At 44.3% G+C, this 25,701-nt stretch overlaps 1 protein-coding gene across 1 annotated transcript in view; it reads right to left on the bottom strand.

Annotated features, from left to right (window-relative positions):
- dop1a (DOP1 leucine zipper like protein A) overlaps nt 1–25,701 on the bottom strand; it is a 160,979-nt gene that overhangs the window by 89,297 nt on the left and 45,981 nt on the right. The window contains exons 6-10 of the mRNA XM_070891017.1: nt 20,331–20,429; nt 13,074–13,173; nt 12,311–12,420; nt 4,100–4,211; nt 2,407–2,527 (exon numbers count right to left, since the gene is read on the bottom strand). Coding sequence (XP_070747118.1) covers nt 2,407–2,527; nt 4,100–4,211; nt 12,311–12,420; nt 13,074–13,173; nt 20,331–20,429 — 542 coding nt within the window. The remainder of the gene's footprint in view (nt 1–2,406; nt 2,528–4,099; nt 4,212–12,310; nt 12,421–13,073; nt 13,174–20,330; nt 20,430–25,701) is intronic.

Raw genomic sequence — 25,701 nt, 5'->3', positions numbered from 1 at the left:
ACCGACCTCTTTGACCAAGTTTTTGGTCACCAATCCTATTCTCTCATGTGGCTTGGTGCCAAGTTTTGTTTGCTAAAGCTCCTGTGCAGTGCCTTGGAACGTTTTTAATTAATGGTGTTATATGAATGCACTTTGCTTTTGTAGCACCTCCTCCAACAGGCTGATCATTAACTTGTAGCAGAATACTTCATTTATAGAGAGATGGCATACATTTAGATATTCCACCTCCTATATCAACATGTAAAGATGTGTTTGAACATTCGCAGGGCAATTTTGTGGGCATGGAAGCTACTTTCCACCCTCCAGCCCTTTTTCCCCAGTTTCCTCAATGTCTTTGCAATGAAACAAAATCCCCATTGTTCTGAATCTGCATGGTGTCAACTGACAGCAATCTTTTGATAGCCATTGAATTGCAGTTTGTTAAACTCCCGAATCTCAGTTCCTTTATAAAACGGATTTTCAGAAAATTGAGCGCATGATGCTCCCGTTGACACCATTCAGATTCAAAACACAAGGCACTGTTTACCTGGTCGGCTCAAGAAGTATGCACGACGTGGAAGGCATTAAGTGTGCAAGGTGGGAAATGCATGGGGGTTATCTAGCTCAGCTCCTTAAATCAGATGTTTTTACTGAACCTCTCCATTCATCCTCAGCTCAATTGGTGCTGTAAATGTTTGAAGTACAGGTATTTATTTACACACTATAAAACGGCAAGAATGGTGAATATAGCCTCAGAATTAAGATTTTTTAAATAAAGTTGCAATGATGATCTCCCAGACTGTTTACTGTGCCACATTTCTGAATCTTTCTTAACAAGCACTGGACTCAGTGGCAACTTAAAGATACGAGGCAATAGGTAGGGCCTCCCAAAATCCAGAATGTCCCGAAATCCGGACATCGCGCCGATCGATGGAGCGGTCGTCCGAAATCCGTAAAAATATTCCGAAATACGGACTTTTTTTTCCACAACAGTAAATAATCCCGCCCCCACACACACAGACACACACACACAAACACACAGACAGACAGACAGATATTCCAAAAATAAATTGCAAGAAACAAAAATTTTTTTTAAAATCACAAAACATTCACAAGACACTTAACTATCGAATCGCTGCAAAAGAATTAAACAAATAAAAACTTTAACTTACTTTTTTTTGCAAGTCTTCATACCTACCGCTATCCCAAGGGCTGCAACGCAGGTTTTTTTCCGGGCGTTTTTTTCTTATTATCTACAGGTCACTGCTGAGCCAAATAGGTTTCCGGATTCTGGACGTCGGATTTCGTCTCCAAAATCCAGAAATACCCAAACCTCGGCCCAGGCGTTTCCGGATTCGGGACTTCGGAAATATGTTCCAAAATCCGGATACAGCCTCGGTCCCGAGGTTTCCGCATTTGGGAGGTCGTACCTGCATAGTATAATTATAAACTCTAATTTGACACAAGAAAACTCAGTTTGAACAGTACTTTTAAATGCTGAGACTGTTCAACAGACAAGGAGAAACGGTGATGTAGATACAGGTGCAACCTCCCAAATCCGGAAACCTCGGGACCGAGGCCGTTCTAAATTTCAGGTATTTCCAGATTTCGGAACGTATTTCCGACTTCCCGGATCTGGAAACGCCTGGGCCGAGGTTCGGGGATTTCTGGATTTTGGAAGAGAAATCCGAAGTCCTGACTGCGGATACCCTTCGGCTGACTTTCGTGCACGCTGTACACGGTCTGTATTTTCCGATTTATCGCTGTGTGCATACACCTTAATGGAGATGCTTCTGAGAAGCCTACAGATACAAATGGATGTCTTAAACACTGGATGCCCTTCCTTGTAATTAGAGAGATACCCTGTACAGGTAATAACATTTCACTTTGACTTATTTTAGATCTCTTGCAGTATAGTCCAGCTTAATGAGTGTAGCTGTTCTGCATTGGTTGAACATGCTGAGCACTGAGTCTAAGAAAAAAATGTCCGGTTTCCGGACGACTATTTTCGAATGCGGATTTCAGAACGCTGGATTTGGGAGGTTGCACCTGTACCAACACTTTAAGATAAAATGCTGCTAGTTTAGCCAGCTGTCAGTCAACACCGAGCTGTTGCACTTGGCTAGATGAAAAGTCAGGTGAGACAACTAGATGTGAATGACCATGATTATTCTGTATACTGTCACACTTGAAAAACATGCAAGCTGCAAGACAGTAGGTGTAATTGCTTTGTTGTATTGAACAGTACAGAACATTTCTGAAGGTGTGCCATGATGCCCATCATCAAATTACAATCTCCAACAGGCAAAAATGTTAACGTTATGCTGCACAGTACAACTTTAGTATAGAGATGAAAGATACTGCAAATTAGAAATAATAACAGCTCTCTTCCTTTAGGTTGCAAGCAATCCAAATAAGCCAATATACCTGCTTAACTGAGTGTGGTCTTTGCTGGAGGAAGTTTGTGTTTTCAGATTCAATTCAGCCTTGCACTGTGAATGCAATGTCCTGAAAACCTCTATAAGTACATCTTCCAAGATTGCTGGCCCTAGAATGACAGGATCAACTCTAAATTCTCTTAAGCAAAGATGAAAAGTACATAGAAGACAGCTTCGATTGAACAAATAGTTTACTGCGCTATTCGCAGTTGCAAAATAGCAGGAACTGTGGAATCAGTGGAAGGAAGCAGTTAAACAATGCAATGTAACACATTACATCAACACATTGAATCACCACATAGCGGGATGTGGATTTGCAACGATGAGTCACCCGTACTGAATTCCCGATCTTGGTTGTGTTGCTAGGCAAGCACTAAGCTGACATAAAGCAGTTTGCTAAATAGAAGAGGGGACCAAAAAAAAAAATTGGTAAAACCACTTCAGGCCATTCTTGCACATTGTCCAATAATTGGTTACAAATCAGTATTAATAGCACCTTGGGATCAGAGCAGAGCGCAGAAGTAGAAAAGAAACGTTGCTCATACCATGCAGGGTAGAAGTCGCATGCATCAGTTCGGAGGTAGACGGTGCAGAGGAGAAGCTACTGCACAGCATACCTTGCGGTAGGCACTTACGCAAGTGTGCTCAAAGTTGACAGCAGCATATTTCATTGTTTTTACTGCTTCAAAAATATGAGCTTAAGTTACAGAATTGAAATACAACACACACAAACTGCTTTTTAAAGTGGAGAGATTCCACAGTTTCTGGTATATCTGCCACTATTACACAATAATGCAGCAGTTGTTAGGAAATGCACAGCCATTTTCTCAGAAGCGGATTATAAACAAATCAGTTCGGACAAAAAAATTAGGATGGTTCTCCTTGGAACAGAGGTGACCTATTAGAGGTTTTCAAGATGATGAGAGGTTTTGATAAGAGTAGAGAGAACAACTATTCCCTCTGGGGAGTGGGTCAATAACCAGAGGTCATAGATTCAAAATCATTGGCAAAAGATCAAAAGGAAAGATGAGGAGAATGGTATCATTGAAAATGTGGTAAAAGCTGACTCCATGAGTCATTTTAAAAGGGAGTTGGACGGGTACTTGATGATGAGGAGCTTACAGGGTTACGGACAAAAAGCGAGGATGTGGGACTGAACACAACCGCTCTGTCACAGAGCCGGCACAGGATAGACGGGCAGGATGGCCTCCTTCTGTGCTGTCAGTTTCTATGATTCTAGTTGTCCAAATTAAAATGTTACCGCAAATGAGAGACAGAAACAATGGCCGCGATGGGAGGGGGTGGGGAACTTTAAAAGGGGGAACACGGCTCGATAGTGGTGTTTACGCGCCCGTTGCCATTGTGTGAAAGTGTCCCACCGTCAAGAGGCAGAGCACTTCATCATCATTAAATCAGCTCCCACAGTGCAACGGGGAGCCGGATTTAACTTTAACAGTTGCCGCGCGGGTTTTCCCAGGTGTCGGGAAACTTGGCAGAGAAAGGGAGGCGGGAGCTCTCGGCTCAAGGAGGCACTCCTTGTTGGCCAGGAGGAGCAAAAGTGCTCCCCCAAGCCCCACGGGGAATCCTCCAGCTCCGCTCTGACGATAGCAGCCTCTCTCCCCTCCCCTCGCACCCCCCTCCCTCCCGACTGCTGGATGGTATTTCTGTCCATAATACAGTACCTAGTTCTGGCTTGTCCAGGAGACTAATGAGAATGCGGAAAGGTTTCAGATCATGCGACGGCCTCCTTTCATCCTCTCCACATCCTTTCCCTTGCAAGATTCCCACCATGGCCTGTGAGGTGGGTGGGGGCGGGGGGAGAAGGGAAGAGAAGAAATCAAAATTAATTGGTTCAATTGGGAAAAACATTTGAGTGAAGATTTCCTATAAAAAGCTACAAATTAGGCAATTTTAACATTAACAGGTTAAACAAATTACCTAAAAGGAACAAGATGCAAATCATGTCCATCAAGCAAAGCACTGTTCCGATTTCTAAATGTAAACTTCCACTTTGGCTCCTGGGCAAACAAGTTGCCACAGCCTGGTTCTCTTTTTTTGTAAATTAAAAATATTTAAACGTTGGTACACATGCGTGGAGGACTGACTCCAAGATCTAGCACGATTGTTATGTTTTCAGTACAACATCACAAACACACAGGCTCCAAGGTGGCTGATAACTTCAGGAGGCCTGTCAGGTGACCTGACCTGTTTATTCTTGTAAACAGCAATGGCTGCAATGCCACAGTAGTCCACTGGGTGGTATATTATAGTGATGCTCAAGAAAGGAAAACAAATTAGGTTTCAATAGCCAAAACATTTTTTAAAGAAAATATTTTATTACATTTTCATGAATTATGCAGGTCGTAGTGGTTCCTGAATCATATTAACGCAACAGGCCAACTATTACTCTGCACTAACAGTTTAATATTAAACTGACTCTTGGGATGTGGGTGACACAGACACGGTAATACTTATTGTCCATCCCCAGTTGGCCCTGATTGTTACTAGCTGTTACAATTCAGGCTTCTCCAAAAACACTTCATTCATCCTCAGCATGCTGATTCATTCTGGAATGTAAACCCTGGCTTCTATTCTCCACAGCTAACCGCCCTTTTAAACCCTTCTCCCCAATCTCCACCCTCACCTCTGACAATGAGTGTGAGAAACTCGCTCTCTTCCCTTCCTGCCCCTAGCCCACTGGGCCAAACTTTCTCTTCAGGTTCCCCCCTGCCCCTAGCCCTGATCCCCCACCTTTCTCCAGTTTCTCTCTGATCTCCCCTCATGATCTTTCCGAGCTTATCCTGTCCATGAGACTCACTTCCTGCTCCCTTGACCCTATTCCCACAAAACTGCTGACCACCCAACTTCCTTTTCTGGCTCCCATCTTAACTTCAATTGTTAACGGTTCTCTCTCCTCAGATACTGTCCCCCCCTCTCCCTCAAATCTGCCAACATCACCCCTCTCCTCGAAAAACCAACCCTTGGCCCCTCTGCCCTTGCAAACTATCGTCCCATCTCCAACCTCCCTTTCCTCTCCAAAGTCCTTGAACGTGTTGTCAGTTCCCAAATCCATGCCCATCTTTCCCGCAATTCCATGTGTGAATCCCTCCAATCCAGTTTCCGCGCCTGCCACAGAACCGGAACGGCCCTCATCAAAGTCACAAGTGAAATCCTTTGTGACTGTGATAAAGGCAAACTATCCCTCCTCGTCCTTCTCGACCCATCTGCAGCCTTTCACACAGTTGACCACTCTATCCTTCGCCAATGCCGCTCCACTGTCGTCCAGCTGGGTGGGACTGCACTGCCTGGTTCCATTCTTATCTATCTAATCATAGCCAGAGAATAACCTGCGACGGATTCTCTTCCCGCCCCGGCATCGTTACCTCTGGTGTCTCCCAAAGATCTATTCTTGGCCCCCTCCTATTTTTCATCTACATGTTGCCACTTGGCAACATCATCCAGAAACACAGCATCAGTTTCCACATGTACGCTGACGACACCCAGCTCTACAACACCACCACTTCTCTCGATTCCTCCACGGTTACTAAATTGTCAGACTGCTTGTCCGACATCCAGTTCCGGATGAGCAGAATTTTTCTCCAATTGAATATTGGGAAGATTGAAGCCACTGTTTTCGGTTCCTGCCACGAACTCCGTTCTCTAGCCACTGACTCCATCCCTCTCCCCAACTTCTATCTGAGGCTGAACCAGACTGTTCGCAACCTTGGTGTCATATTTGACCCCGAAATGAGCTTTCGACCACATATCCGCAGCATAACTAAGACCGCATATTTCCACCTCCATAACATCGCCCTTCTTTGCCCTTGCCTCAGCTCATCCGCTGTTGAAACCTTCATCCGTGCCTTTGTTACCTCTCGACTTGACTATTCCAACGCTCTCCTGGCTGGTCTCCCACATTCTACCCTACGTAAACTAGAGGTGATCCAAAACTCGGACGTCTGTGTCCTAACTCGCACCAAGTCCGCTCACCCATCATCCCTGTGCTCGCTGATCTACACTAGCTCCCGGCTAAGCAACACTTTGATTACAAAATTCTCATCCTTGTTTTCAAATCCCTCTATGGCCTCGGCCTTCCCATGCTCTGTAATCTCCTCCAGCCCCACAACCCCCGAGATGTCTGTGCTCCTCTAATTCTGCCCTCCTGAGCATCCCTGATTATAATCGCTCAACCATTGGTGGCCGTGCCTTCTGTTGCCTAGGCCCCCAAGCTCTGGAACTCCCTGCCTAAACCTCTCCGCCTCTCTACACCTCTACCTCTCTTTCCTCCAAGAATCTCCTTAAAATCTACCTCTTTGACCAAGCTTTTGGTCACCTGCCTAATTTCTCCTTATGCAACTCAGTGTCAAATTTTTTCATCTCATAATACTCCTGTGAAGCACCTTGGGACTTTTCACTAATTAAAGATGCTATATAAATACAAGTTGTTGTTGCCATGGGCAGACCGCCTATAATTCAAACCTTAGAAATCTTGTGCCTGGATTGATGGGTTAGTGTGCCTCAGGACCAATGATTTTTTTCCGTCTTTTTATTCGAAACGTATTGGTTGCCCACTGTACGACCGGCTACAATGGGGAGCGGGCAGGAAAGTGGTGTTGAGACCAAGGCCAGACCAGCCATGATCTTAGTGAATGGCAGAGCAGGCTCGAGCAGCCAACTGGCCTACTCCTGCTCCTATTTCTTACGTACCCTCGTAATCGCTAAGATAGGAGCAAAAACCACCATGCTGTCGGTTCATATATTTCAAACTAAACTACAAATTGTGTTTGTAAGACAAATTTATATGGATGAATTAGCAAACTAAGAGTAATGAAGTATTTATTTTTTAAGAATAAAATTAAAATTCAAGCACTTCATTTAATTTAAATGCAACATAGGCACCCAAGTTCCATGGAGCTCCAACTCTGGTTCAGTTAAGTGAACGCAAAATATGGTGAAAGGCTGCTATAACATTTCTCTGTTCCAAAGAAAGCAAACCCAGCCTATCCAATCTTTCCTCATAGCTAAAATTCTCTAGTCCAGGCAACATCCTCGTAAATCTCCACTGTACCCTCTATAATGCAATCACATCTTTTCTGTAATGTGGTGACCAGACCTGCACGCAGTACTCTAGCTGTGGCCTAACTAGTGTTTTATACAGTTCAAGCATAGCCTCCCTGCTCTTGTATTCTATGCCTCAGCTAATAAAGGCAAGCATTCCGTATGCCTTCTTAACCACCTTATCTACCTGACCTGCTACCTTCAGGGATCTGTGGACATACACTCCAAGGTCCCTTTGTTCCTCTACACTTCTCAGTATCCTACTATTTAATGTGTATTCCCTTGCCTTGTTAGCCCTCCCCAAATGCATTACCTCACACTTCTCTGGATTGAATTCCATTTGCCACTGTTCTGCCCACCTGACCAGTTCATTGATATCTTCCTGCAGTCTACAGCTTTCTTTTTCATTATCAACCACACAGCCGATTTTTGTATCATCTGCAAACTTCTTAATAATACCCCCTACATTCAAGTATAAATTATTGATACATACCACAAAAAGCAAGGGACCCAGCACTGAGCCCTGCGGAACCCCACTGGAAACAGCCTTCCAGTCACAAAAACACTCATCAACCATTACCCTTTGCTTCCTGCCTTTGAGTCAATTTTGGATCCAACTCGACACTTTGCCCTGGATCCCATGGGCTTTTACTTTTACTTTCATGACTAGTCTGCCATGTGAGGCCTTATCAAAAACCTGTCTGAAATCCATATACACTACATCAAACGCACTGCCCTCATCGACCCTCCTTGTTACCGCCTCACAAAATTCAATCAAATTAGTCAGACATGACGTTTCCTTAACAAATCCATGCTGACTGTCCCTGATTAATCAGCGTCTTTCTAAATGAAGATTTATCCTGTCCCTCAGAATATTCTCCAATAATTTTCCCAGGTTAGGCTGACTGGCCTAATAACCAGGAAGATTATGGAACGTACAGGAGGCAATTAAAAAAGTTAGCACTTCCCTTATGACCTATTACTGCCGGAAATCGACGACCGCGCTGCGGAGTGGAATGGCCGCAGATTTTTCGTGGAATGGCCGCCATTTTGAAAATTGTCCTCCTGCGGTATCCCAGCGGTGAGCCGCTACCCCCACCTACACTCCGCTGCTGCCAATCCGTCCTAAGTGCGTCATCAGAGAGCGCACCGCCGATGTAACCCCCACCGCGCCGCCCCCCCGCCCCCCACCCCACCACCGAACACGAAATACCACGAAGGAAATTTTGCTGCCGTCGCTCGGTGCCACCATCAGCTTTTTCTGCCAGTGCACTGCACTGTGCTTGCAGTGTGTTCAAAATGGCGGTGCGGCCACCATTAAATCAGGAGGGCGCACTGCCGTGGCCACTATGTTATTTTTTTTTGTTGGCCGACTGCCAGGTCGGCTCGACAATTATGCCCCGGGTTCGGCCGGGCACCCCCTCTTGGGTGCCAGGCTACTGGCCCAGCCGAAACTCTTCCTGGTGGCCTAATGGAAAAGAATCACAGCGCTCGCAGGGAAGGGGAGAGACGTGGTGACGTGCCAGCGTGATGACATCATCAGCGCTACGCTGATGAGTGACAGCGGTGGACATTCCGCCCGCCTGCCCCCCACTTCCGCCCCTCTACTTACCGAACTGCCGCTCTCCGCCGCACTTCCGCCCCCATCGGGGCCGACTTCCGGGCCGCTCGGAAAAAAAAGTCAAAGAGCGGAACTTCGCGCAAGAGTTCACCGCGGCGGTGAAAAAGGCTCAAACACAATAAGTGCGCTGCGTTTCCGGCAGGGTGCAATTTTAGCCCCATAAGGTTTAAGCGATTAGCTAGGGAAAAGGTTGGACCTATTAAGGATCCAAAGGGAAATCTTCAAGTAGCGGCAGAGGGCATGGCTAAAGTATTAAATGACTACTTTGCAACTGTCTTAACAAAGGTAGCGGATGATGTGAAGTTAGGACTGGAAATGCTGCAAATGTCTTTCAGCATCAAATCTCCCTTCCACGTTTAATGAAAGCAAACCAAGCATTAGGGTTTATTTCTAGAGCTATAGAATTGAAAGGTAGGGAAGTTATGCTAAACCTGCATCAAACCTTGGTTAGAACACACTTGGAGAACTGTGTACAGTTTCTGGTCGGCATATTATAAAAAGGATATAGAGGCATTAGAGTCGGTGAAGAGAAGATTTACAAGGATGATACCAGAAATGCGAGGTGTACATAGGAAATGATGAACAGGTTGGGTCTCTTTTCTCTTGAGAAAACAAGGCCGAGGGGTGGCCCAATAGTAAAATTCTGAAAGGTTTTGATTGAGTGAATACCACTTGTGGGGAAGAGCAAAAGTAGAGACCATCAATATAAGACAGTCACCAAGAAATCCAATAGGGAATTCAGAAGAAACTTCTTTATCCAGAAAGTGGGGAGAATGTGCAACTTGCTACCACAGGGAGTGGTTGAAGCGAATAGTATCGATGCATTTAAGGGGAAGCTAGAGGGAGAAGGGAATAGAGGGTTATGCAGACAGAGTTAGATGATGAAAGACAGGAGGAGGCTCGAGTGGAGTATAAACACCGGCATGGCCTGGTTGGGCCGAATGGCCTGTGTCTGTCCATATATCCTGTGGAATATGATCCTATGTCAGCCTCTACAGCTCTCTGGGGCAGAGAATTCCATAGATTTACAACCTTCAGAGAGAAGAAATTCCTCCTCATCTCAGTTTTAAATGGGTGCCCCCTTATTCTAAAACTATGTCCCCTAGTTTTAGATTCCCCTATGAGTGGAAATATCCTCTCTGCATCCACCTTGTCGAGCTCCCTCATTATCTCTTAAGTTTCAATAAAATCACCTCTCATTCTTCTGAACTTCAATGTGTATAGGCCCAATCTACTCAACCTATCCTCATAAGTCAACCCCCTCATCTCCGGAATCAACCTAGTGAACCTTCTCTGAACAGCCTCCAATGCAAGTATATCCTTCCTTAAATATGGAGGCCAAAACTGCACACAGTACTCTAGGTGTGGCCTCACAGTTGTACAGTTGTAGCAGGACTTCTCTGCTTTTATACTCTATCCCCCTTGCAATAAAATCCAAAATTCCATTTACCTTCTTGATTACTTGCTCTAACTGCATGCTCACTTTTGACTGAGTGTTGTGTGACATGTGGGTCTCTGATATTTAATTCTGTCACCGAGTAGCTGTGAGGTCCCAATCAGAGTGAGTGGCTGTAGCGGATGGATAGATGGGGATGTGAGGAAGTGAATAGAAAGAGAACGACTGGTGCGTTTGCAAGGTAAGTGGGTGTGATGGAGTGATCTTGAGGATTGACAGGGCAGATTGGAGGGGTGGTGTGGGGGGGGTTGATGCATTCAACAGGGTGTAAGTGAATGTGCAGTTGTACACACCTTTCCTGACTAGGTTAGGTCACTGAAGCACTTCCTGCATGGATTCCAGGAGCGTGGCACAATGCTCCTGCTGCTGACCTCTTAGGCCACATCTTGTTTGCTGCAATAGCAGGTTTCTTCCTCCTGCTATTCTCTCTGACTCCTCACCATACCCCGACAATGCATCGATGCATCATTAAATCGAGGCACAGTCCTTGAGCGTCCTGAATCCATTCTGAGACTTCACCCTCTCTTGGTTCAAACTGCTAACTCCTCAAAATTCCATCTTTGGATTGGCCCGTTAAATACTCAAGTCGAGATCGTGCAGGTCCGCACCACGCCCTCTGCCGCGTAGTCCACCCCAAACCCGGAAGTTCTATGATAATTAGGTGGCTGCGTTAGAATGGCACAGACAGACGTGTGCTGAAAGTTCTTTGGGATTTCCAGGCGATATTGCACCCCTCCACCAGCTCCGCGCACCTCGGAGTTATCGGGGCCGTAGTCTCTGAGGCAATATTGGGAAGCACGGCAGCCATTTTGAACATCCAACAAACAGCAATGAGATACATGACCAGATAATCCGTCTTAGTGATGTGGGCCAGGATACTGGGAAAACTTCCCTGCTCTTATTCAAATAGTGCAGCACAATCTTTTACACACACCCAAGAAAGCCTACGGGACCTTGGGTTAACGCCTCATCCGAAAGACGGCGCCACCAACACAGCAGCATTCTCTCAGTACTGCATCGAAGTGTCAAGCTGGATGATGTGCTCAAGTCTCTGGAGCAGGACTTGAACCTTCTGACTCACGGGTAAGAGTGCCACCGCTGAGCCAAGGCGAATACCTTTTAATTCTTTTGTATGCTTATAAAAGACGTTGCTATTTTCCTCCCTCTAAAGAGCTTGATTTCCCATTTATACTGTTCGTATATTTTTATGCATGTTTCTGCATTTATCCCTACATATTGATCATATACCTCTTTATTAAATGCCATTTTTGCTCTAATCGCTCTATTTATCCATGGACCTCCAGTCTTTGATGTAGCCCCTTGACTTCCAGTGGAATTCTTTTTTTAATCCTGTACCTAATGCAGCTCATTTCAATATCTCGCACTGCTGGTCAACTGTGAAATCGGCTAATTTCCAGTTCAACACCTTGATCTTTGACAAATCTTTTTCTGTATCTATTTTCAACATGAACCTAGTTAGTTAGAGTCTGGTCACTATTTCCTAAATGTTCTCTTACTTTCAGGTTGCTAACTTGTTCTGCATGGTTACCCATAACCAGATCCAGCACTGCATCATTCCTTAGTGGACATGCAAAGTGCAGATTAAGGAGGCAGTCTAAGAATTCTACGTTTTGACCACGAACATTTGGGTGATCCCAATCTACCTTAAACAGTTAAAGTCAGCCAGTGTTACAAATGTTGATCCTGAAAACTATACAGAGTGACTAGAATCTGAAGAGATTGGAACAATAGGTGTACCTGAATCAGGAGATCCTTAGAAAAGGTATTAAAATAGTAGATTGCATGTTCCTCTGGATTGCTGTGCCTGGTGCTTCTGGGGCCTACAACAACACCATTGTTATCGATTCCTAAATAAATTGAAGGAAGAACGGAGACTTAAACATGCAGACAATTGAAATGTGTATCTAGGTGGCTACATTTAGCTGATCTTTCCAAATAGTAGATACAAAGCTTTTTACTTACCAAATGGCAATCCATTGAAAGAAAGCAGAAGGGAAGTTACATATAATTTGTTAAATCAATAATAATCTACATCCTACACAAATGTCTTGGTTCAACAGATAAAATATCTACTTACACTCCAAGTACCGAATCTCACTGCCAGCTTACAGACTATGTACATTTTCAGTCTTAAAACAATACATAAAAAATTATAAATACTAAGTGTACACTGGATGGTTTCTAAAAAGTTAGAAAATACCAACCTGATTTCTCAGCTTGAATGCAAGATACAACTACTGTGACAAATTGGAAAAGAATGAAGGGCAAACTAATGTGGAGCCAAGATCGGCCACACCAAACACTACAGTAATTATTCGAGCTTGAGAACGGTTTTCCATTGTAAATCATTGATAATCCTTATTCTCATCATAATAAAAATGCATACAAGAAAGTGTACAATCTAAGTTTATATCTGCTCTATAAAACATTACAGCATAGCACATGAGCTGACTATCGCTGCCAATTTGAGTACATGCATATCTGAATGGTCCTAACTCACCAAGAAGCCATGCGTAAAGTCTACGGTTGAGGGACATATCTCTCCGCAGTACTACGTGTAAAGCTGCAGATAGTATCTGTATCATGTCTGGACGAGTGGCCTAATAAAATAAGTGGGAAGAAAACACATTTCCATTAAAGATTTGATGCTGAAAGATATTTGCGGCATTTCCACTCCTATCTTCAAAATCAGCGGGTCCAAGAGATTGTTCTTCATTCATATTGCTGTTCCGGGTGCCTCCTGCCCTACGAAATGACTCTTGTCAACGTGACTCAGTTGGTAGTACTCTTACCTGAGCCAGAAGGTTGTGAGTTCAAGTCACACTGCAGGTCTTGAGCACATAATCTAGGCTGATACTCCAGCGCAACAGAGTGGAAATGTTGCATTGTTGGAGGTTCTGGCCTTAAGAGATGTTAAACTAGCCCCATCTGCCGGCTCAGGTGAATGTTAAAGATCTCATGACACTATTCGTTCAGAGCTGGGAGCTCCCCGAGTGTCCTTACCAACAATCTTCCCTCAGCCACTACCACAAATTAATCAAATGGTCATCATTATGTCTAACTGCTGTATGTGGGTCCTTGCCATGAGCAAAATGGCTACCACTATTACCATCACAACTGTGTCTACATCACAAAGTAAAATAAATAAATCTTTCTTGCAATCTAATTACATATATTGGATCAAATCAGGAGCATTATACTCAATTATTATATAGAATTGCATAGAGTCTACAGTACAGAAACAGGCCATTCAATCTAACTGGTCTATGCTACACCTGAGCTTCTCCCATGCCTCTACAACCAAACAGATCAACATAGTCTACTATTCCTTTCTTCCTCACGTGCTTATCCAGCTTCCCCTTAAATGCATCTATTCTATTTGCCTAAACTTAACTGAAGTGACCAGAGACTTAACATAAATACTGTGGCAACAAGAGCAGGTCAGAGGCTGGGTATTCTGAGGCAAGTGTCTCACCTACCTGACTCCCCAAAGACTTTCCACCATCTACAAGGCACAAGTCAGGAGTGTGATGGAATACTCTCCACTTGCCTGGATGAGTGCAGCTCCAACAACACTCAAAAAGCTCGACACTATCCAGGATAAAACAGCCCGCTTAATTGGCACCCCATCCACCACCTTAAACATTCACTCCCTCCACCACCGGCACATCGTGGCTGCAGTGTGTACCATCTACAAGATGCACTGCAGCAACTCACCAAGGCTACTTCAGCTGCACCTCCCAAACCCGTGACCTCTACCACTAGAAAGACAAGGGCAGCAGGCACATGGAAACACCAACACCTGCAAGTTCCCCTCCAAGTCACACACCATCCTGACTTGGAAACATATCGCCGTTCCTTCATCATCGCTGGGTCAAAATCCTAGAACTCGCTCCCTAACAGCACAGTGGGAGTTCCTTCACCACATGGACTGCAGCAGTTCAAGAAGGTTCAACCACACCGTCTCGAGGGCAATTAAGGATGGGCAATAAATGCTGGCCTTGCTAGCAATGCCCACATCCCGGAAAGAATAACACTCGGTCCCTTCATCGAAGTCATTGATACAGATTGCAAATAGCTGAGGCCCAAGCACTGATTGTTGCAGTACACCACTAGTTACAGCCTGCCAACCCAAAAATGACCCGTTTATTGCTACTCTCTGTTTTCTGTCTGTTCACGAATCCTCAATCCATGCTAACATATTAGCCCCTATCCCATGAGACCTAATTTGGTGTAATAACCTCTTGTGTAGCACCTTATCAAATGCTTTTTGAAAATCCAAATACACTACATCCACTGGTTCCCCCTTATCTACACTGCTTGTTACATCCTCAAAAAACTGTATTAGATTTGTCAAACACGATTTTCCTTTCATAAATCCGTGTTAACTCTGCCCGGATGATTTCTAGGTGGCCTGTTATCACGTCCCGAATAATAGATACTGATTTCAGGCTAACTAGTCTATGGTTCCCAGTTTTCTTTCTCCTTCCTTTCTTCAATAGTGGGGTTACATTTTCTACCTTCCAATCCATGGGGACCATTCTAGAATCTAGAGAATTCTGGAAGATCAAAACCAATGCATCTACTATCTCCGTAGACATCCCTTTTAAAAGCCTAGGATATAGGCTGTCAGGTCAGTTTTTAGTCCCAATAATTTCTCCAGTACCATGTCTTTACTAATACTAATTTCTTTAAGTTGCTCATTCTCACTTGGTTCCCCACTATTTGAGGAATGTTTTTTGTGTTTTCTATCGTGAAGACATATAAAGCATTCGTTTAATAACTCTGCTATTTTCTTTTTTGCCATTATAATTTCTCCAGTCTTTGCTACTACTTTACATTTGCTAATCGCTTCCTTTTTCCATACCGATGGAAGCTTTTACAATCTGCTTTTATGTCTCTTGCTAGTTTACTCTCATATTCTATTTTCTCTATCAATTTCTTGGTCCTCCTTTGCTGAATTCTAAAATCCTCCCAACCCTCAGGCTTGCTAATTTGTTTTGGCAACATTATAAGCCTCTTCCTTTGATCTAATACTATCTTTAACATCTCGTTAGCCACAGTTTTCCCATGGAGTTTTTATTCCTCCAGGGAATTATGAGTTAGTTCTTTAAATGTTTACAATTGCTTATCTACCGTCATATCTTTTAATCTAGTTTCCCAATCTACCTTCGCCAGCTCACCCCCATACCTACGTAGTTTGCTTTCTTCAGATTTAGGACCCTAGTTTTGGATCACTAAATCACTCTCAAACTCGATATAAAATGTTATCATATCTCCTTTCCTACAAGATTATTAATTAACCCTGTCTCATTGCAGAAGACAGGATCTAAAATAGTCTGTTCCCTCGTTGGTTCCTTGACAAACTGATCTCGAAAACATTCAATGCATTCCATGAACTTGTTCTCAACACTATTCCTGCAAATTTGGTTTGCACAGTCTATATGAAGGTTAAAGTTTCCCATGATTACTGTATTACTCTTGTTACATGTACCTCTAATTTCCTGGTTTATGCTCTGCCCAACATTACAGCTACGGGGATTTGGAGGCCTATAAACAACTCCCACCAGTGTTTTCTGCCTTGCTGTTTCTTCGCTCCACCCAAACTGATTCTACATCTTGATTTCCCAAGTTAAGATTCTTTCTTTCCACTGTCTTTATCCCATCCTTTACTGTCAAGCCTATCCCTTCCCCGTCTTTTCCATTTTGCCTATCTCGTCTAAGAGCCAAGTATCCTGGAATATTTAGTTCCCAACCCTGGTCGCTCTGCAACCACGTCTCCATAATGGCTGTTACTATTGGCTAAGGTAGATTGGGAAATTAGATTAAAATATATGACTGTAGATAAGCAATTGTAAACATTTAAAGAACTGACTCATAATTCCTTGGAGGAATAAATTACCCCATTTATTTCTATCTGTGCTATTAATTCACCTATTTTGTTGAGAATGACATCGCTCTTTGAGAGCTAGTAAAGAGACAGTGGGCTGAAGGTCATTCTTGTGTGCTGTAAAATTCTATGACTCTATCTGAATAACCTGCATATTGTAGCTATGTATATATAACACTGCCACTAGTTATATTTAAGAACATAAGAACATAATAGGAGCAGGAGTTTGGCCCCTCGAGCCTGCTCCGCCATTTAATAAGATCATGGCTGATCTGATCATGGACTCAGCTCCACTTTCCTGCCCGCTCCCCATTACCCTTTACTCCCTTATCACTCAAAAATTTGTCTATCTCCACCTTAACCCAGCCTCCACAGCTCTCTGGGGCAGAGAATTCCATAGATTTACAACCCACAGAAAAGAAATTCCTCCTCATCTCAGTTTCAAATGGGCAGCTCCTACTTCTGAGACTATGTCCCCTAGTTTTAGTTTCCCCTATGAGTGGAAATATCCTCTCTGCATCAACCTCGTCAAGATCCCTCATTATCTTATATGTTTCGACATTGTTCGCATGCCTGACACAAGACTCCCAAAGCAAGCGCTCTACTCGGAACTCCTACACGGCAAGCGAGCCCCAGGTGGCCAGAGGAAGCGTTTCAAGGACAGTCGCAAAGCCTCCTTGATAAAGTGCAAAATCCCCACCGACAACCTGGGAATCCCTAGCCAAAGACCGCCCTAAGTGGAGGGCGCTGAGTCTCGTCGCCGAGAGCATGCACAAATCAAGCGCAGGCAGAGGAAGGAGCGTGCGGCAAACCAGTCCCACCCACCATTTCCTTCAACGACTGTCTATCCCGCCTGTGAGAGAGACTGTAATTCCTGTATTGGACTGTTCAGTCGCCGAAGAACTCACTTTGAGAGTGGAAGCAAGTCTTCCTCGATTTCGAGGGACTGTCTATGATGATGATGTTTCAATAAGATCACCTCATTCTTCTGAACTCTAATGTGTATAGGCCTAACCTAATCAACCTATCTTCATAAGTCAGCCTAGTGAACCTTCTCTAAACAGCCTCCAATGCAAATATATCCTTCCTTAAATATGGAGACTAAAACTGTACGCAGTACTCTAGATGTGGCCTCACAATAACCCTGTACGGTTGTAGTTTTTATAACCCTGCTTTTATACTCTATCCCCCTTGCAATAAAGGCCAACATTCTTTAAGGATGTAACAAACAGGGTGGATAAAGGGGAACCAGTGGATGTGGTGTATTTGGACTTCCAGAAGGCATTTGACAAGGTGCAACATAAAAGGTTACTGCACAAAATAAAAGTTCATGGGGTTGGGGGTAATATATTAGCATGGATAGAGGATTGACTAACTAACAGAGAACAGAGAGTAGGGATAAATGGTTCAGTCTCTGGTTGGCAATCAGTAACTAGTGGGGTGCCGCAGGGCCACAATCTATATTAACGACTTGGAAGAAGGGACGGAGTATAACGTAGCCAAGTTTGCTGACGATACAATGATGGGTGGAAAACAATGTGCGAGGAGAACACAACAAATCTGCAAAAGGACATAGACAGGCTAAGTGAGTGGGCAAAAATTTGGCAGATGGAGTATAATGTTGGAAAGTATGAGGTCACGCACTTTGGCAGAAAAAATCAAAGAGCAAGTTAGTATTTAAATGGAGAAAGATTACGAAGTGCCGTAGTACAGCAGGACCTGGGGGCACTTGTGCATGAAACACAAAAGGATAGTATGTAAGTGATCAGGAAGGCCAATGGTAGCTTGGCCTTTATTGCAAAGGGGATGGAATATAAAAGCAGGGAAGTCTTGCTACAGCTATACAGGGTATTGGTGAGACCACACCTGGAATACTGCGTGCAGTTTTGGTTTCCATATTTACGAAAGGATATACTTGCTTTGGAGGCAGTTCAGAGAAGATTCACTAGGTGATTGCAGGGATGAGGGGATTGACTTATGAGAAAAGGTTGAGTAGGTTGGGTCTCTACTCATTGGAATTCAGAAGAATGAGAGGTGATCTTATCAAAACGTATAAGATTATGAGGGGGCTTGACAAGGTGGATGCAGAGAGGATGTTTCCACTGATGGGGGAGACTAGAACTAGAGGGCATGAGCTTAGAATAAGAGGCCGCCCATTTAAAACTGAGATGAGGAGAAATTTCTTCTCTCAGAGGGTTGTAAATCTGTGGAATTCGCTGCCTCAGAGAGCTGTGGAAGCTGGGACATTGAATAAATTTAAAACAGAAATAGACAGTTTCTTAAACGATAAGGGAATAAGGGGGCGGGCAGGGAAGTCCATGATCAGATCAGCAATGATCTTATTGAATGACAGAGCAGGCTCGAGGGGCATTATGGCCTACTCGTGTTCCTATTTCTTATGTTCTTATTCCATTCGCCTTCCTGATTATTTGCTGTACCTACATGCTAACTTTTTGTGTTTTGAGCACAAGGATCCCCAGGTCCCTTTGTACTGCAGCATTTTGTAATTTTTCTTCATCTAAATAATAATTTGCTTTTTTCTGCCGAAGCGGATAACCTCACACTTTCCCACATTAGATGCAGGAAGAATGTTCCCGATGTTGGGGGAGTCCAGAACCAGTAATCATAGTCTAAGGATAAGGAGTAGGCCATTTAGGATCGAGCTGAGGAGAAACTTCTTCACTCACAGAGTTGTTAACCTGTGGAATTCTCTACCGCAGAGAGTTGTTGATGCCAGTTCATTGGATATATTCAAGAGGGAGTTAGATATGGCCCTTACAGCTAAAGGGATCAAGGGGTATGGAGAGAAAGCAGGAAAGGGGTACTGAGGTGAATGATCAGCCATGATCTTATTGAATGGTGATGCATGCTCGAAGGGCCAAACTGCCTACTCCTGCACCTACTTTCCATGTTTCTATATGCTCCACCTGCCAAATTTTTGCCCACTCACTTAGCCTGTCTATATCCTTTTGCAGACTCTGCGTCCTCCTCACAACTTGCTTTCTCACCCATCTTTGTATCATCAGCAAACTTGGCTACATTACACTCGGTCCCTTCATCCAAGTCATTAATATAGATTGTAAATAGTTGAGGCCCCAGAACCGATCCCTGATGCACACCACTAGTTACAGTTTTCCAACCGGAAAATGCCCCATTTATCCTGACTCTCTGTTTTCTGTTAGTTAGCTGATCCTCTATCCATGCTAATATATTACCCCCAACCCCGTGAACTTTTATCTTGTGCAATAACCTTTTATGTGGCACCTTATCAAAATGCCTTCTGGAAATCCAAATACCCCCATCCACTGGTTCTCCCTTATCCACCCACCTCAAAGAACTTCAGCAAATTTATCAAACATGATTTCCCTTTCATAAAACCATGCTGACTCTGCTTGATTGAATTATGCTTTTCCAAATGTCCTGCTACTGCTTCCTTAATAATGGACTCCAGTATTTTCCCAATGACAGATGTTAGGCTAACTGGTCTATAGTTTTCTGTCTGCCTCCTTTTTTAAATAGGGGCGTTACATTTGCCCTTTTCCAATCCGCTGGGACCTCCCCAGAATCCAGGGAATTTTGGTAGATTACAACCAATGCATCCACTATCTCTGCAGCCGCTTCTTTTAAGACCCTCGGATGCAAGCCATCAGGTCCAGGGGACTTGTCCACCTTTAGTCCCATTATTTTACCGAGTACTACTTCATTAGTGATAGTGATTCCTTTTTGTGTACCTGTAGAAACTCTTACTATCTGTTTTTATATTTTGTGCTAGTTTACTTTCATAGTCTACCTTCCCTTTCTTAACCATTTCATAATCTATCTTCCCTCTCTTTATTATTCTAGATTTTCTGATTAAAGTGTTTATACCTGAAACAGATGAAAAGGGAAGCAGAACAGAATAAGATCCAAGGTGCTTCTCTGCACCAAGACACTGGAGTCCTGGACTGAAACACTTACTGCTTCAACCTACAGAATTGAACAAAAAACAGAAGCAACATCATTAGAACCTTGCGTTTTATTTAAGCAACAAAATTTTTTTTTAAAAAGCATTTTGGATTCAAAATCAACTACAATTGTTAATTCAGCACTCTCACGGAAGGTGCCAGAGCCAGTTCCTGCAATGAAGCTAACTGCCTGAACAAAATATTACAAACTAAGGCTGGCACGTGCTACACTGCACTGGTCCTTCAACAAGCTGCCACATGGAATACCAAGGTCTGGATTCGCAAGAGCATTTCACTAAATGGCCAGTTCTTTATCTCAGCCATACCAATCCGGGCTCTTCCCAGGGGTGGAGGCAGAAAAAACAAACCTCACGCAATGAAATGGGTTTAACAATAATTTTGTTAAAAGTATTTTCTAAAAGAATTGTGATGGCAAAACTATGCCCCGACCACTCCAAAAAAAATAACTTGAAAGATTCCCCGTTCTAATTTTTGAAACTGGCGCCGCGCTGCCTGTTGTTTAGCCTCGAGGGGGGAAGCCTAAAGCCTGCTCCGAAAAATTACATTTTTTACTTGGCTGCTCTGGGCATGCATGCCCAGTACTGCTCCTGGTCTGCATTCGGCCATTTTTAAAGAGCCAGTTGTGTGTGAGAACTTTAATTCTCAGTGGAAAAAAATCAGAGCTACAATATGCAATGCGGCTCAAGGACCAAAAATTTCTCACAGGAGGAAGTGGAGGCCCTGGTTACTGAAATTGAGGCCAGATGGCACGAGCTGGACACCAGCAGAGGTCAAATAAAAGTTTCACCAAAAGAAATGAAGAAACGCTGGAACCAACGTGCAGAAGATTACTGTCAATGGTGACCACCCCGAGGTCCGGAGGCCAGTGCAAAAAGTGGCAGAATCTTGGTCAAGTAGTTAGTGCAAGTAATATTTTCATTTATTCACTGAAATTGCAATTGTAAATGTGACCATCTGTATGTCCCACCCAGCAGAAAGACCCCCTCTCTAAAAAGTTATATTTTCATCTTTGCAGAGGAAGGTGGCACACAAGAGAGAGAGAACTTGAAAAGGAGGAGGCCCGGCAAATCTGTACCCACTGACGCCCTTTGATGGGTCCTGCCTGGAGAAAAGCAACCACCACTGCACAGCTGGGCCCACACTCGAGGGAGAGGGTAAGTTCTGCAAATTCTACATTCTGGCTTTGCTAAAAGTACTGCGCTGGCTAGCTATGCTCCGGTTCATGGGGATGTCTCCGTCAGCTACGCTTCGGTTGATGCAATGTGCTATCATTCATCGTGGTCCTTCAAATGAGCCTGCTGCCACCCTGCCCCCTCCTCTACTGCTAACCATTTGTCTGTTCTGTTAAATTTTGCAGAACTTGAGGCCAACCCCGACGCAGAAGAAGATTCTGACGCGGACGAGCCTGAAGGAGAACATCTTCCAATCCCACCTTCCAGAACAGGAGCATGGGAGTGAGGGTGAGGGGGGAGGATGAAGCCCCTACTGTTGTACTCACTCTGAAGGAGATGCTGGTGCCACCCATTGAAGTGCCAGCTCCTTTCCTGAGTGGTACGAGTGTTGGGACATTCCATGGTTTCAAACAGTCCGAGGCTGCGGGTTCCAGCAAGCCACACCCAGGGCCCCACCGTCTGAGGCTGTGGGTCCCACTGGGATGCAGCGAGCCACACCCAGGGAGAGCTAGACAGCGCTCTCCTGAGGTGCAGGTGTAACAGATGTAGTTCAGATGATGGCAATGAGTGGGGAGAGCATTGACTTTACGCGATCACTGGTGATGAGGTATCGGGACTGTCGGGAGAAGTAACAACACTCTCGCGAGAAATGGGAACACTGTCTGGGCACATTAGGGAGGGAATGTCGCAGGTAGCTAATACACTGTCGGTGAACATGAGGGAGGCAATGTTGCAGGTAGTTGAGATGCTGTCAGGGCACATGAGGGAGGGAATGTCAGAGGTAGCTGCTACAATAAGGAAACACGCCAAGACCCCACGGCCAGTGATGGAATCAACTGCCACTTCCACTCCAATCCCCAGACCAATCTCTGAAGAGGCCCAAGCCAGGCCCTCCACATTATCGCCTGCCCACGCCCCCCATCAAGAGGTGCGCATTACCCGAGATGCTCAAAAGAATAAGCTTAGTACCAACCCAGAAATGCTGTGCCACCGCCTGCGGTTAGGGGTGGAGTCACCAAGACCAAGCGCAGCGGGCAGTCTTAGAATAAGGTGGAGGAGAGATGGGTGCAGCCTTTCTTTGCTGCTGCTATTATTATTATTGTTGTTACTGTTGCAACTGTTCTCAAATTAAACGTTTTTTGTAAATGATGTAAATTTACAAGTTTAAAAGTTTGTAAGTGATCTTGAAATTTGTAAGTGATCTTAACTGAAATCTTTAAAGTTTGATACAAGAATATTTTTATTAAAGTTAAGTACAAGTGTTAAACTTTTGAATAAAATATATTTTAAATTATAACTGAGCTATTTTCATTATTTGTTCCATTATTAACACAACTTTTTGAACTAAAGAATCATCATTGCCATTATTTGTTCCATTAACACAACACAACATTACGGAACAGATCCAAACAGTAAACATGGTCCATGTGGAATGGTTGCCGCTGAGCCTTCAGGCAGCAAAGCGTTCACGGATGAGCTGCTCGTGCCTCCTCATCATCAGCCACTCTCACCTCAGGTGGGTCTTCCACGACCAGCTGCTGCTGCCTCATGATGGCTAAGTTATGCAGCATGCAGCACACAACAGTGAACTGATCGACAATCTCAGGGGAGTATTGCAAGTAGCCTCCAGAATGGTCCAGGCATCGGAAACGCTGCTTCAAGATACTAATGGTCCTCTCTATTATGTTGCGTGTCGCAATGTGCGACATGTTGTATTCCTGGTCAGCTTTTGTCCGGGTTACGCGTAGGGGCGTCTTGAGCCAGGTGGGCGAGGCCATATCCTTTGTCTCCCAGCAGCCAGCTCTGTCCTTTTGGTTACTGCTGAAACATGGCAGATATAGCACTTTCAAATAGGATGAACACATCATGGGTGCTTCCAGGGTATCTTGCATCAACTGACATGCACATTCACGGAGTGGAAGCCTTTTCTGTTCCTGTACATCCCAAATCCTGCAACGGTGCTCGCAAGGCAATGTGGGTACAATCAATGTACCTTTGGGAAGCCAGCAATTCTGGAGAAGCCCACAGCCCTGTCACGCATTGCCTGGGTGGTCATGGGGAACTTTATATATCATTCCTCCGGGCATATAGTGCAGCAGTCACCTGCCGAATGCAGATATGTGTTGCATGTTGAGAAATGGCGCACACATCCCCAGTTGTGGCCTGGAATGATCCAGATGCATAGAATGAAAGTGCAGCTGTAACCTTTACTTCAACTCACAAAGCAGTCCTCCTGACAGTTCTAGGGTGCAGGTCTGCTTTTATTAACTCACAGATCTCAGTTACAACTTCTTTGCGGAAACGCAGCCTTCTCACACAGTCTACATCATTCAGGTGCAGGTATGAATGCCTGTCTCGATATACCCGATCAGGCAGAAGGCTTGCACGAGGTAAGGCACTGTCAATATTGCCCCCATAATTTAATTGTAGCTTTGCAAGCAGCTCAAAACAGAGGACAAAGCACTCTCATCTTCTTTCTTCTCTCTCTCATAAGAATTAGGAACAGGAGTAGGCCATCTAGTCCCTCGAGCCTGCTCCGCCATTCAAATCTAAATACACCACATCCATCAGTACACCTCTATCCACCATGCTCGTTATATCCTCAAAGAATTCCAGTAAATTAGTTACACATGATTTCCCCAAGATGGGCGCCCTAGTATGGACCACATGCGCAATAGGCTTGCTTAGAATGGGAAGCTGGGCATTCAATGAAGAAATGAAGTCTAATGCAATTCTTTAATTTTTGATGTTTTTCAAAGTACCACCCCACCACCAAACATCTCCTCACCGGGCTCGAGGGTCGGCCGTCGGAATTGCTTCCTCGCCCGGACACAGGGGCTCAGCTTTCACCCCCGTGCCCCCCTCCACACCGGGCTTCTTTTGAACCTGCTGTACAGCCTAGAGTTCTCATCCCTTATATAAAAGTGGCTGGCAGTTCAGTTCGGCTTACACCCCACGCCACCCCGGGCTTGTGTTGAAGCCGAGCCACGAGCCCGGGCAAGGGAGCGATTCTGCTGGCCGACGCTCAGACCCGGTGAGGAGGCGTTCAGTGGTGACGTGGTACTTTGACAAACTTGAAACTCCTACATGGCAAGTGAGTCCCAGGTGGGCAGAGGAAACATTTCAAGGACACCCTCAAAGCCTCTTTGATAAAGTGCAACATCCCTACCGGCATCTGGGAATTCCTGGCCCAAGACCGCTCCAAGAGGGCGTTGAGCACTAGTCTTGTCATCGAGAGCATGCAGAAATCAAGTGCAGGCAGCGGAAGGAGCATGCGGCAAACCAAACTCCCCACCCACCCTTTCCTTCAATCATTGTCTCTAATTCCCGTATTGGACTGTACAGTCACCCGAGAACTCACTTTTAGAGTGGAAGCAAGTCTTCCTCAATTTCGAGGGACTGCCTATGATGATAATGATGGTACATTGAAAAAAAATCAAAAATTAAAGAATTTCATTCGACTTCCATTTTCTCCCTTTTGACTTTGAAACAATTAAGCTTCGTGATGCATATTCTTTGCCTTCTGGACTCCCTCCAAAACTTTGCCTAAAAACAATGGCGTCTTTCTGCGCTGATTTTTTAATGTGCGTTGCTTTTTCTTAAGTGCCCAGAAGGTTTTTTGGGAGTGGTCACATATGCCATCCTGGGGAAAATGTGAAAAACTGGCACAGGCATCAGGTTACGCCACCTAGGACGCAAAAAATATCAAACTTAAAAACATCATAACTAACTGAGTTACTCTGGCGCAGAAACTTTGGGGAAACTTGGAGATTTTAATTTACTCCAAAAAAACGGCGCAGATAACTGGGGAAAATTGAGCCCATTAGCTTTAAAGTATTCCTGCTAAATCTAACTAAGTATGGTTAAGTACCTCTAAACAGAATGATTAATTCGCCGAATTTAGAATTGTTCAAGGCAGAAGTTTAACAGTTTAGGCTGGCAACTACTTTTAGTACTCGTTAACACCAGTCATACAAATCTGATCATCTATTAAAATATCATTACAGTCCAGGCTTTATGCATTGGTTTATCATAAAAATCCTCATTCATTACAAATTATTTGATATCACCCAGTACCTAAAATATTACTGCTGGAGTCAT

Source organism: Pristiophorus japonicus, chromosome 9, assembly GCF_044704955.1.
Source record: "Pristiophorus japonicus isolate sPriJap1 chromosome 9, sPriJap1.hap1, whole genome shotgun sequence".
Classification (NCBI taxonomy): domain Eukaryota; kingdom Metazoa; phylum Chordata; class Chondrichthyes; family Pristiophoridae; genus Pristiophorus; species Pristiophorus japonicus.
Note: the sequence above shows the minus strand (reverse complement) of the source record. Positions and strands in the feature narration are given on the sequence as shown.